We start from the raw sequence: 12,234 nt of genomic DNA, 5'->3' as shown, positions 1-12,234 counted from the left end.
CTCTTTGGGCCTCACACAATTATTGAAACGAAACCATCTGAGAGTTCAGAGAGGGGACATGCGTTTGGAGGAACTGGTAAGAATTTGTAGACATCTGAAACGTGAAGGGCCCCCCGACTCCAAACAGGTTTTTTTTTGGAAGAAGTTTCCAATCAAGATCAGCTGGAAGCCACTAATTTAAGATTGAACAAAGTGTTGTACTTTATAATCTTATCATATGTGGGTTTAAGAGCCTTAACTGAAGACAACAATCTGTCAGATAAACGTAGCGGAGTAAAATACAAGCACCTAAATGTGTCCTTAACAGCATTACCTCAGTAAATCTTCACTGCTTCTATCCATTTTGGTGTCATGCAGCTGCTAAGTTTCATCTCTATGATGGTATTTTAAAAGCCTTGACACTGAGCAGAGAGCAAACACCATCAATTTAAGACTAATCCATGGTGCATTAAGACATTTAGAAAGCTCGAGCATTAGCCCGTAATGCTGAGTTGGCAAAATGATTTTTTTTTTTTTTTTGAACGTGAGAAAGTTTTGAAAGCTTAGGTACTTAGAAGAGTACATCAAAACAACCTCACTGAAAGTAGATATCAACTTCACAATTAATGTGCTCTATCCTTTTCTTAATAACTGGAAGTGTAAACAGTCATTTCAGAACATGTGGCACCACTCCCTATCACTGCAGTTGTCTTGAACAGGTTGGTGCTTCCAGCCCTGTTAGACTGCACCACTGTGCATGTAGTGCCACCTACTGGTACACGGCAGTACTGCAGCTAAAGAGGCATGGTGAGGTTTCTATTTGAGGTTGCAGGGCGACACCTAGTGGTATCTTCCTCCTCCTCTGTCCACCAACAGTGTGGAAAAACTTCAAAAATACAGAGAAAGTGCGAAAAAGTGTGTTTATTTTGGCGAAACAAGGCACTGTACAATTATGCTATAAAAATTAATGATTAAATGCTTGAAACACTGCAGGACTACAAACACTGGTCACCCAACCAAATAAGTGCGTCTATTCATTTAGGTCAGTTTCTATGTGGAATTTATCAACCACACATTTCCAGGTCAGAGAGCAGTAAACAGCAGCAGGATGCTGTTCCAGAGTGTCTTCAGATCTTGGTGTAGCGCAGGTACTTCTTCCCAGACGGCAGCTCTTTAGTTGTCACACCGTTGGGGAAGAGAGAAGCAGCTTCAGCATCAGAGAGGGAGGGAATGACCATGACTTTGTCACCAGGCTGAAACAGATGGAAGAGAACAGGGAAGTGTATTTTACAAGAGGGGACTCGTTTTCTCATATGATTAGATAAAGGCTTCACTGTGACGACCCTCCTATCGCTCCTGTGACATGCAGAATTTGATCATGTGATGTTTTCCACTTGGGATTTGATCACATCATAGCCTCGAGTTCCGCATCTTTGCCTTTACCGTCTTAGCATTCTGTAAACTTAGTGAGGAGCACGGGGTGGACCTGACTGAGAACTTGAGGACTCTAAACCTGCCCACAAGGCAGTCATACCCTAAATCACACCTTGCTTTATCATCTATTTCACTCCAACTGGTATCATAATTTCCTAAATCAACATCATGCTGTATTGAAGGAGGCTTGAAACAAACAACTGAGACCCCAAACTGTTTACTGAAGCAAAAACTCCAGTGAAAACTATGGTCACTTTCTTAAACTTTTGTGCAATACAACTTCTTTTTGCAATCAGAGTCGTCCCCTGCTGGCCTTTAGAAAGAATGCAAGTTTGAAGCACTGAGCTTCACTTTCTAGACCAAGAGGTTAAAAAAAAATGCTAAACATGAGAATTTACACAATACAATTTTTCTTCCTTATCATTCAGTTCCATTCCCAAATCATTTAAATATTCTTTTAAGGAACGCTAATGCTTGTAGTAATAACAATATCATGTTATCAGAAATGCTGACGTTGTGTGTTCATGATTGCAAAATTGTTTGAATGAAAAAACTGTCATCAACTATACAGCTGTTTCCATTAAATTAAAGTTGTTCAGATTGAAAAAGAAACTTATATTCTTAGATGGTGAAAGTTTTTCCTTTTTTTTTTTATTATAGTAACATTCTGAGCTATAGCATTGCATCTATTTGCCGCCTGGTTAAATTATTCTCACTTAGTCTTGGTCTTACTAAGAGCTCAAATATCGTTTACGTGGTTGACAGCTGCTCAGGCCCGTCATAACGCCATCCACCTCTGAAGAGAGTTATACGTCCATTTTTGTTCTCTCTGATCACCCAGACTGCTGAATGACATTAACTGATGTTTATCTATGTACCTTCCAGTCAACCGGTGTGGCGACCTTCTTCTGTGCCGTCAGCTGCAGGGAGTCGATGACTCTGAGCAGCTCGTCAAAGTTTCTTCCAGTGGTGGCGGGGTAGAGGATGGACAGCTTCATCTTCTTGTCAGGGCCGATCACAAAGACCTGAAGCGGGTTAAGATCACGCAGGTTTAACACAACAACCAGGACAGGCTCATATTTTAGACTTAGTTAAATATGTCCACGAAACCATTTTAATTAATACATTTTTCCCAAAAACTAATGCATGTCATCCAATCCATAAAAGTGTGCATTTACATGGACAAGCAAGAAAGTCAGGATATTACCAACTTCATTGCAAAAGACAAATTTTACTCATAGTGATGGTGTTGTTTCACTTCTGTTCATTGTAGTGAGATATTACAAAACCCCTTTTATCAGCCACTGATAAAGGGGACATTAAAGTGTGGGAAGGTGAACAAAAGACAGGTTTCTCACACAGCGAGCGGTGAGCGGCATCCCATCCTTGTCTCTCTCATCTGGGTCCAGCATGCCGAGCTGGACTGATAGCTCTCTCTTGTCATCAGCGATGATGGGGAAGGGCAGAGGACTTTCACCCTCGCTGCCAAATGCCATCACATCCTATATAAAAAGAAGGGACACATTCAGTCTTTACTCTTTTGTTATGGCAAGTCATCCCTGTCGGTTAATAATTCTCTCCGTCCTGGCAGCCATGACTGTTGTGCAGGTAGCGGTGGCGTTTAATCTTTAACTCCACCAATAGTGGTTCAGTAGCAGTTCAAACGAGGACTATCACCAACACTGTTGCATCACAGAGGTATCAAATAGCTTGCAAGAGGAAAAACTTGGGTCAGAGAGCACATAGTTTTCTTCTTTTCTTGGCAGCGACTACGACCCTTCATCAATGGACAATGGTCCAACGAGCTCTCCCTCTTGGACCAATCGCTGGCCTTTCCGAGGAGGCGTTACTGCAACGTGCAGACCCATTTAAAAGCCACACAGTGAATGTGTTTTGTGGTGAGAGTAGGAATTAACCCATTCAGCTTCCATCTCTTCAGTTTTATCCAAATACCAAGCATGAACACATGGAATACTAAAAATCTAATACAAAAATAAGACTAGAAGAATCACGTTAAATTTTAAAATATACATATTTAAATTAAAGTAAATAAAGCCAATCCTCAGGCATTGATTAAACTCCTTAGAACTCATTTCTGTGTATCAAAATTACATATTTAGATTTCAATTTCAGGAAATTAACACTTAAAACGGCTTACATGCAATTCTACGTGGTATGTATTGTGCAAACTGCAATATCCTGTGTTAGTGGAATATTTCAATTTGTTGATAAGCCTATTTGATTGCTTTTAATAGATGCAATAACACCCCTGTGTTAGCAGTTTCAATGTCACTTTATGTCACACGGGCCCTATTAGATGTTATGCAAACACGAATACAGATAACGCAGATGTTAAGGAGCCTTTGTTTTTTTCAAAACTTGGTCAGACAGGAGCTGAATCCAGACTATAGATGTTTGCTGAATAATGTCCCTGAACATTTCGAGAAAAAAACTATTTTAATTTGAGACTACAGGATAGCAAGCATGTACATTTATTTTCCTGAGGCCATCAGACTCCTGAACAACAACAAAGAATGACTGATCACTGCTGTTCAATGTACACAGCATTCCAGTTCACATGTGTCACCAGGAACTGTACACTTTAAATGTATGTATATCTGCTGCTACATCATCTCACTGATGCTGCTACTTGTAAATAGACAATCTGCACCTTAGTTTGTCTCTTTTTATTCTTTTGTATCTATTTATATTATTGTTTGTTTGTTTGTGTTTATATATATTTATATTCTTTATTATGTATATGGGAGTGTGCAAACGAGACAATGTCATTACTCAGTGTTAAACTGCTCTTTTTTATGCTACACATATGACAAAATGTCAGTCTGCCTTAGGGCAGCTGTGGCTACAACCGTATCTTACCACCACTGGAATAAATGTGTGTGAATGAATAAGTGACTGTGTAAAGCGACTTTGAGCGTCTAGAAAAGCGCTAAATAAATCTGATCAATTATTAATTACTATTATTAATAAATGTCTGTCTATCTATCTATCTATCTATGCAAAGATCCTGCCGACAGAGATGACCTTTAAAGATAATTGCAATGTGACTGCAATGATTTATTACACTACTGGCAGTTCTTCGAGACAAGGAGAGAACCACCTACAAGCTTCATTATAGTAAATAAAAGTAAAAGAAGTATAATTACCACATTTAACTGTCACTACACCCACAAGTGTTCTATAAAGCTGTGATTTCACCTCTGGAACTCCACAATAAATCGCAGGCAGAGTGACACCGAATGTGGGTTCATAGAAGAGTAGAATAGAATAGAACTTTATTGATCCCTTTGGTGGAATCCTCAGGGAAATTGCTGGAAATTGGAAATTGCATGCACCTTGCTCCAGCCGCGGTGATCCTCAACGCTGTCGATGGACAAGGCGATCATTTTCACGTTCCGTTTCTTGAACTCATTGCTGATTTTGGCAGCACAGGCGAGCTCAGTGGTGCAGACAGGAGTGAAGTCCCTCGGGTGGGAGAACAGGATACCCCACCTGCAGAGAGAAGCAAACTGTTATGTATAGAAATAAAGCAACATGATTGTTTAGCTTGAAAGCATCGATATATAAAGACTGTTTGGACGATAGAAGTAAAGTCAGTGTCTGCAAGCAGTCTGCATTTATGTACTTCTGTTTACAGCTGATCTTGCACGAGGCTTAAAGTTTTATGAAGTGGCTGTGTTGCGCCACTCGAGTCACAAGTTCAAGTAATCACAAGATGAAGAAAGTGGACTAAAGACGAAAACTTTCACAGATGAAAGACAACACTCTCCACTTCCCTGTGCATTTCATGGGCTTTACAAAGTTCATCTGAGGTGTTTAATGTGTGAATTTACTCAGTTTAAAATGCATTAATGACATGATACAGCTGTATTTTTTTTTTTTATCCCAGGTTTCCAAAAGATTTAAAGAGGTTGAAAAAAAAGAAGTAAGAGCGCCAATAGTGATGGGAAGGGCTGAGAAAAAAAAGAAAAAAAACAGAACAGTATGTTTCTCTTTCCAGACACAGATTGAAGCAACAGGTGTCTGTGAATCTGGCAGAGTCAGACTCAAGAGATAAAAAATCCAGCTGTGTTGCACTGAAGCCTACAGTGAAGAATGGAGCAGACGTTTCCTGCAAAAGCGGTACAGAGCAACTTTTGAAACTGCTAATCTTTTAGAAACAACAACTCAGCTCAGAATCACGCGTGTCACTTGTTTTTTTCATTCCAAAACTTCCTGCCATAAGAGATTTCTTGGCTTCAAATGTGGCTGCACAAAGTTCATTGTTAACTCCCTTTGGGATTGTAACTTCCACTTGCACTGGCAGGAACAATCTTAATCAACCATTGCTGACAAACATAATAGGAAGCCAGAAAATGAGGACACAGCAACAGAAGGCTGCCTATGACAGTCCAGCATCTATTCCCAGTATAGAGATAAGAATGTTATTATGCAGTTAACGAAACTGGGTGGTGTCTTTTTACTGACAAGCTTACATTTCAGCAGGTTGTGTTTGTTTGGAAATCAGGAAACAGCTACATTGTTGCTCATCCACATTGGGAGGAGAAAATCAGCGGAGAAAATCTGATTGTTTGAATCTAGTAGAAGGTAGAAAAAGTGCTGCAAATGACGATTATTGCCACAGTTTCTTCAAATGTATTGCTTTATCTGATCACAAATGGAAACACAGAAATATTCAAACTAACTGGGATGAAAAACAAGAACACTGGTGAGGCTTTGCTTCATAAATTATCTGCCAATTATTAAAAATGTTGCCGCCTAATTTTCCATAAATTGCTTCATCTCTACAGGGAAGGTACAAATAAGCAGTGAATTATTCTGACATGCTTTCAGAACAGGTGTGTTGTTTGAAGCACAAAAAATGAACAGGTTGCATGAGAGCTCAAAAGATCAAACAATGAAGCTGTGCACATTTTTACTGCCCATGTCCAACCCAGTCGGCATGTGTGTGTTAAGTTATGCATGCATGCACACACACACACACACACACACACTTTTCTGCTCTTTTGAAGCAGCCAAACCTAATAGATTAGATTTACTGAAGCAGCTCCAAGTTCACACAAACACAGAACACAGGCATTTCCTTACTGTGGTTACACCCCTCTGATGAAATAATCAGAGAGAACAAAATAAACAAAAAATACAGTTGTTTTACATTGAATTAATTAGACCTACATTAAATGATAGATTGCTTGTTCAAAAACACAAAACAGTTGTGTTTTGCTTTGTTTTATAGAGTGTAGAACTATAACTGTGGCTCAATTGTGGAGTTTTACATCACATTTAAGTTCCTTATCTGCTCTGGACCAAGTCATGATTATGTAACTCTCTGCATGCCGACCAGCAGGTGGCGCACGACAGCCTCCAGATGAGTAAATCAAATGAGTATAAATTAACTGGCTTCAGCTTTTGAATTAGGAATTCATACAAATTCGTGCAAAATATCCTGCACACAACCAGCTTCCACAGCTCAGTCACACCTTGCACTGTTACCAAAAACTGATAAATTAAATAAATGAGTTTTACAACGTGCTTCCTGAACCTGCGCACTTACGAGTCTCCCAGGAAATCGTGGAACTTGATCTTGCCGATGGTGGTGTCGGCCTCGAAGTTCGGGAACACGTCTCCCAGCAAAATTCCGGGCATGTTGGGCTCCTCTCTGCAGCTCAGATACGGCAGAAATGAACGTGGGACTGACCTCCTGCTTCGTCTGTACTAATCAGTGATCAGCACCGCATGAATGGACCCGGAGGTGGGCGGAGCTAACGTCACGTAAATACAAAGCCGTGCGTAAGTCACTGACCAATCAAAGAAGAGGCGGAGAAAAAACTTTATTAAAGCAGCAAAAACATTACAAGCGCATAAGAAACGAAGTTTGTAATAACAGATACAAGTGTCTTGTCTTGTTTTCAGAAAGTGGCGTTGTGACTGTAAATGGATAATGGCATGAGAATGTCATCAGGGCAGGACACTGATACAACATGTACGGTTTGAGAGGCTAGAACAAAAACACTAAGGACAGTTTCTACCTGAGAGCTATGACAGTTATCTTCACCCCTCTTGACAGATGTTGGAATATTTAATTTTGTGAAAGCACTGAGAGCTTATAATTGACACTAGCATCATTTAATGCATATTAATGTGTGAGTTGTGCTGAAAGAAAGATTCAAGCAGACCAGACCAAACTCAGGGAGGTTAAGCCAGGTCAGCTACAAGGAATGCAGCTACACACACACACACACACACACACACACACACACACAGATACCTATCAGTACTTTGCACCCACAGACATACCGTCCCCCTATAAACTAATAGTAGTTAAGACAAAGGAAAAGTACTGACATCCAGAGAGGGGGGGGGGGTGTTAGTGGGGAGGTTTCTCTTTACAGGACACGGATGCTGTGGATTGGATGGATCAGGTGCCAAGAGATACGGACATATCTGTGCACCAACAAAGGGAGAGTTAAGTTTAAGCCACGGCTCCTCCTCAACAGATAGCCATTCACTTTTTACAATTTCAATTCAATGTCAGTGTTTAGCAGCCAATCACCTTGCACTACACTTAATAAAATGTTTATGCTTACACGAAGCTGCATCCATTGCTGGGGAATTTGGTTCCAGATAACAGCTTGCTGACTGTGATTTTCTGAATCAGTAATGGACCCTTGATCAAGTAAAATATTATATTGCAGAATAAATAACACTGCATGAGAGAAGCAGTTTGTCTTCTATCTCAAAAGAACGAACACGCCTCAACACAGACGTACACATTCCCAGGGCTCTTCCAGACACGGACACCCCAACCATCACCCCACCTTCGCTGGGAAGCGTTGAGGGTAGTGAGGGTGAATGGAGGCCAGTGTGTGAAGAGGAGGAGGCAGCAGGCTGTGAACTAAACCTGTTGAACAAACAGTTCAGCTCATTTGCCCTCTCCATGCTGCCAGCTGGTTCTCTGTCCTTCACCTTAACCCCGGTGATTTCCTTCATACCAGCCCACATCTCCTTTGAGCTGTTCTGCTGGAGCTTGGCCTCCAGCTTCTTCCTGTAGGAGTCCCTGAACTCCCTCAGCTTCACCTTGAGTTCGCGCTGCACCCTCTTCAACTCCTCTCTGTCCCCAACTCTTAAAGCTTTCTTCTTCTCGTTAAGAAGTACCTTCAGGTCACTGGTAATCCAGGGTTTGTTGTTCAGGAAGCAGCACAGTCTGGGCCGGTAAGGTGTGTGTTCACAGAATTTAAAATATTCTGTGATGCAGTCTGTCATGGTGTTGATGTCTTTCCCATGTGGTTCACAAAGCACATCCCAGTCTGTAGACTGTGCCATTAGATGTGTAAGATAAAATACCTACTTTTATCAGTGCCAGTGTTATAGGTATGATGGAAGCTAACTTGGCATGTTAGCTTAAAGATCGTTGTTGTCTGATGCAGGTACAGGGAAGATGACTACGTTGGTGAAGTACGCTGAGCAGCGGCCACACCTCCGCTTCCTCTATGTGGCTTTTAACAACTCAGTGGCTTGTAAGGCACGCCGCTGTTTCCCTTGCAACGTGGACTGCAAAACTGTCCACTCATTGGCCTTCAGCGACATTGGGAGGAGGTGAGAATATGTTTTCTGGGATGGTCTGAATGATAGTCATCAATTTTCAGTTTTTGTGTTCACAAACGCATACAGTCAACAAAAGAGGGGACTTTGAGTGCTACCCATTTCGTTTTTAAGTCTGGGATCTCATAAATTAAAACTATATTCTGCATGTTGGACATTTAGTGCTGCTGTCCTGCTGCATCACCCAACTTTCACTGAGCTCCACTTGGGATTCATTTTTTTCATTCTGTAAATGTTCTACAGGATTTGAAGTAGGGGTCAGCTGAGTTAAAATGATCTGGTTTGCTCTGACTGTTTTATTGACTTCACCTGCAAAATGTAAAGTTATTTAATACATTAGCACAGTTCTGAAGTCTGTCTCTGTGTAGCTTATAATGCTCAGCATTGTTAGTTAGTGGTGGACTACATTATATTACATAGAGCAGCCAGTTTCCATAAACCAAAATAACAAATCAGTGAAGTTTAATAAATCTTAACTTTAAATTTGGCACAAGTGTTCACTAGAACTCAAAAATGAACAAAATACAATTTTGTGTTTAAAATTGTCTGGAACCTGGAATTCATATGGTAATCATTACAATTTTTAAAATGTCTAATTGATTAAAATGATGCAGTGATAACATGTTGTACCCAAAAAGTCAAAGGTCAGCATCACTGGGACACCAGAATGGTCTGTAAAAACACTTTCCTGAACATTATTTAATGGCATCACTGAAGAGTCTGCACAGAAATGAATGTAATCTGCAACTAGACAAACCGTAATGAAAAAAAAATCAACCAACACAGAAGCAGATGGTGAGCATGTCTATTGTGTTTTCAGCCTCTAATCAAGCTGTTGAAGGTGTAACACAGTTTTCCTGAAGGTGTGGGAATTGTCACTCTGCTGAAGCAGACTGTTGGGAAAATTCTTCAGTGGAGTCCTAACTGCTCCAAGTCAATACACAGAGTCGTCTCTTAAGTCAAAGCAAAGTTTTACTTGTAGCAAGGAGCAACATGTACAGGACAGGGTCTGAACAAGTGACTAACTAAAAGCATGACGCATTGGTTCTTATATACAGAAAACAGAAGAAAACCTCCCACAAATGTGTGTGTTTAGGCATGGTGTTTTGACTACCCGCTAAGGACATCTTCTCCTCATCGCACACTCACAAGGTGAAATAGAGGCAATGGACATTTACAGCATTCTCATTCCTTTCACAAAAATCACTGGATCATAACATAGAATTATTCTAAAACAGACGCTCCACAAAAACTGTATGGTGATGGTGAAGCAGTTTCGTCCTTTATGGGATGCTGCACTCTGAAGTTTCCTGCAGGTCAGAAGCTTTTTCTACTCATGAGGTGTGTTTCTGCTGCAGCTCTCTTACCTGCATCTCCCCTTGAGATTCTGTGGAGATGGTTTTATGGATGACGGATTCAGAATTTCACTGAAACACACCCTCAAAAGAAATATCCTGTGTTTAGGATTAATTGATGAGGGGGAGCCCTGCCCTGAGGGAGCTGAAGGAAGAAACTGGCTACAAGGGTGAAGTAGTCAGAGTCACTCCAGGTATCATCACTCCATTGTTTGCATTAGCTACTCATCGTATCTCCTGTATGTGTAGGTTCAGGGGGCAGTGGTGTGGAATCAAAAGAGGGTTTATGCTTATTTTGATCTTGAGAAAGTACAATGCAGTCTGAGAGTGTGTTTGTTGCTGTGACCGCAGTGACCTGGTCTGTCTAACTGCACCAACCAGACCGTCCTGGTCAACATCAATAGAGACGATATGGAGAACATCAACCCGAAACAGCAGCTGGGTGAGAGGACACGTCTCAGTCATGTCTTCATTCATTCATCATCACTATGCGTTTGTAGACTCACCCAGTCACACAGTGTTCACTTAAAGAGACACAACCACAAGCTCACATGTAGCACCCGAAGAAAACCCAGGCAGACACAGGAATAGAGGCGTTAATACCCAGAAGCTTCTTGCTGTGAGGCGAAGATGTGAAACACTGCAAAACTGGACTGTTGGGTTTTGATTATCATATGAGAAAATGTTTCAGAAATGTAAGGCAGTAATATTACTTTTTCTGTTTCTTTGAGCAAAAAACAGCAAGAAATGTCCAAAAAGTACATGTTCCAGCGTCTCTCATGTGTATTTGCTGTTTTTTTCCTTCATTATCTGTAATAGGAAATTAAATATCTTTTGAGTTTTGGTCTCTTGTTTGAACAAAACTAGGAAATTCTAGATTCTGCCTTTGACTCTGGGGAAATTTCATAGATTCATTCTCTACTTTTTCAATAGTTTGTAGACCAAATGAAGGATTTAATTTGGTTTATTTTATTTTTTAAAGAATTTTTTGAGCTTTGTCCATGCTGTTTCTTACTCCACTGAAACCCAAAGCTGAATCATCCAGGCTCTCATCTCTTCCTGCAGATTTTGTCTAAAGGCATTCTGGGAAATGAAGGAATGCACTTACTAACTTTGGCAACTAACCATGTGTAACAGAATAACCCTGAACTTGTGATAACGGTTGCGCAACTGTTTGTTGTGTTAACCGTCCTAACAATATGAAAGGATTTGACTCTTTTAATTCCACTGTACTGTACTGATTAAACACAGTCACTGCTGTGCCTTGAACCTCGTTGTGGTGGACATTGATGCTGTACTTTCCCTAGCAACTAGATATTGACCAATGAATAAATGTGGTATTACATTTGCTCATACTGGATTATGTGCTTCTGTTTTTCAGCAACAAGTGAGGGCAGGATAGAAGTCAGGAAATAGAGAAGGAACCTGTCTGTTAGGTTTGTAGCCTTTTGGTGTGAAGATAACCAACAAAACAAAGCAATGTGTATTACATGAAATTCAAGCAGCATTATATAGGATTTAGGCAGATTAAGTCTTAGTCCTTCTGAAAGACCTGTTTTCTTTTTTTTTTAACAAATCACCAAACTTGATCCAATCAAGAAACCTAATCTTTGGTTTTTTTACTTTTCCGATGTTCCTTGAACATGTCAGATGTGTGGTTCTGTCAGTAAAAATAACCAAATCTAAGCTTAAAATTGTGATATTTCATCAAAATCATATATAATGACAATTATAATGACATTGCTGCAGTGTAAAGTAAAAGCGAGGGGACTTGGAATCCTAAACTCAATTTGAAGAAACTTTTATTATTAAATCAATGTCATTTAGTCACCTGAACTTAAAT

General features: G+C 40.3%; 1 protein-coding gene across 1 annotated transcript; it reads right to left on the bottom strand.

Annotated features, from left to right (window-relative positions):
• Positions 1-882: 882 nt before the first annotated feature.
• prdx6 (peroxiredoxin 6) lies at positions 883-7,188 on the bottom strand. Its single transcript, XM_008277454.1, has 5 exons — positions 6,989-7,188; positions 4,770-4,926; positions 2,772-2,915; positions 2,292-2,438; positions 883-1,232 (listed from the first exon to the last, which is right to left on the bottom strand). The coding sequence occupies exons 1-5, from the start codon at positions 7,078-7,080 to the stop codon at positions 1,107-1,109; spliced, it is 666 nt and encodes a 221-aa protein (XP_008275676.1). The 5' UTR covers positions 7,081-7,188; the 3' UTR covers positions 883-1,106.
• Positions 7,189-12,234: the final 5,046 nt, after the last annotated feature.

This window comes from Stegastes partitus, unplaced genomic scaffold (assembly GCF_000690725.1).
Source record: "Stegastes partitus isolate 25-593 unplaced genomic scaffold, Stegastes_partitus-1.0.2 Scaffold98, whole genome shotgun sequence".
Classification (NCBI taxonomy): domain Eukaryota; kingdom Metazoa; phylum Chordata; class Actinopteri; family Pomacentridae; genus Stegastes; species Stegastes partitus.
The sequence above is the reverse complement of the archived record's forward strand: the minus strand, read 5'-3'. Positions and strand labels throughout refer to the sequence as shown.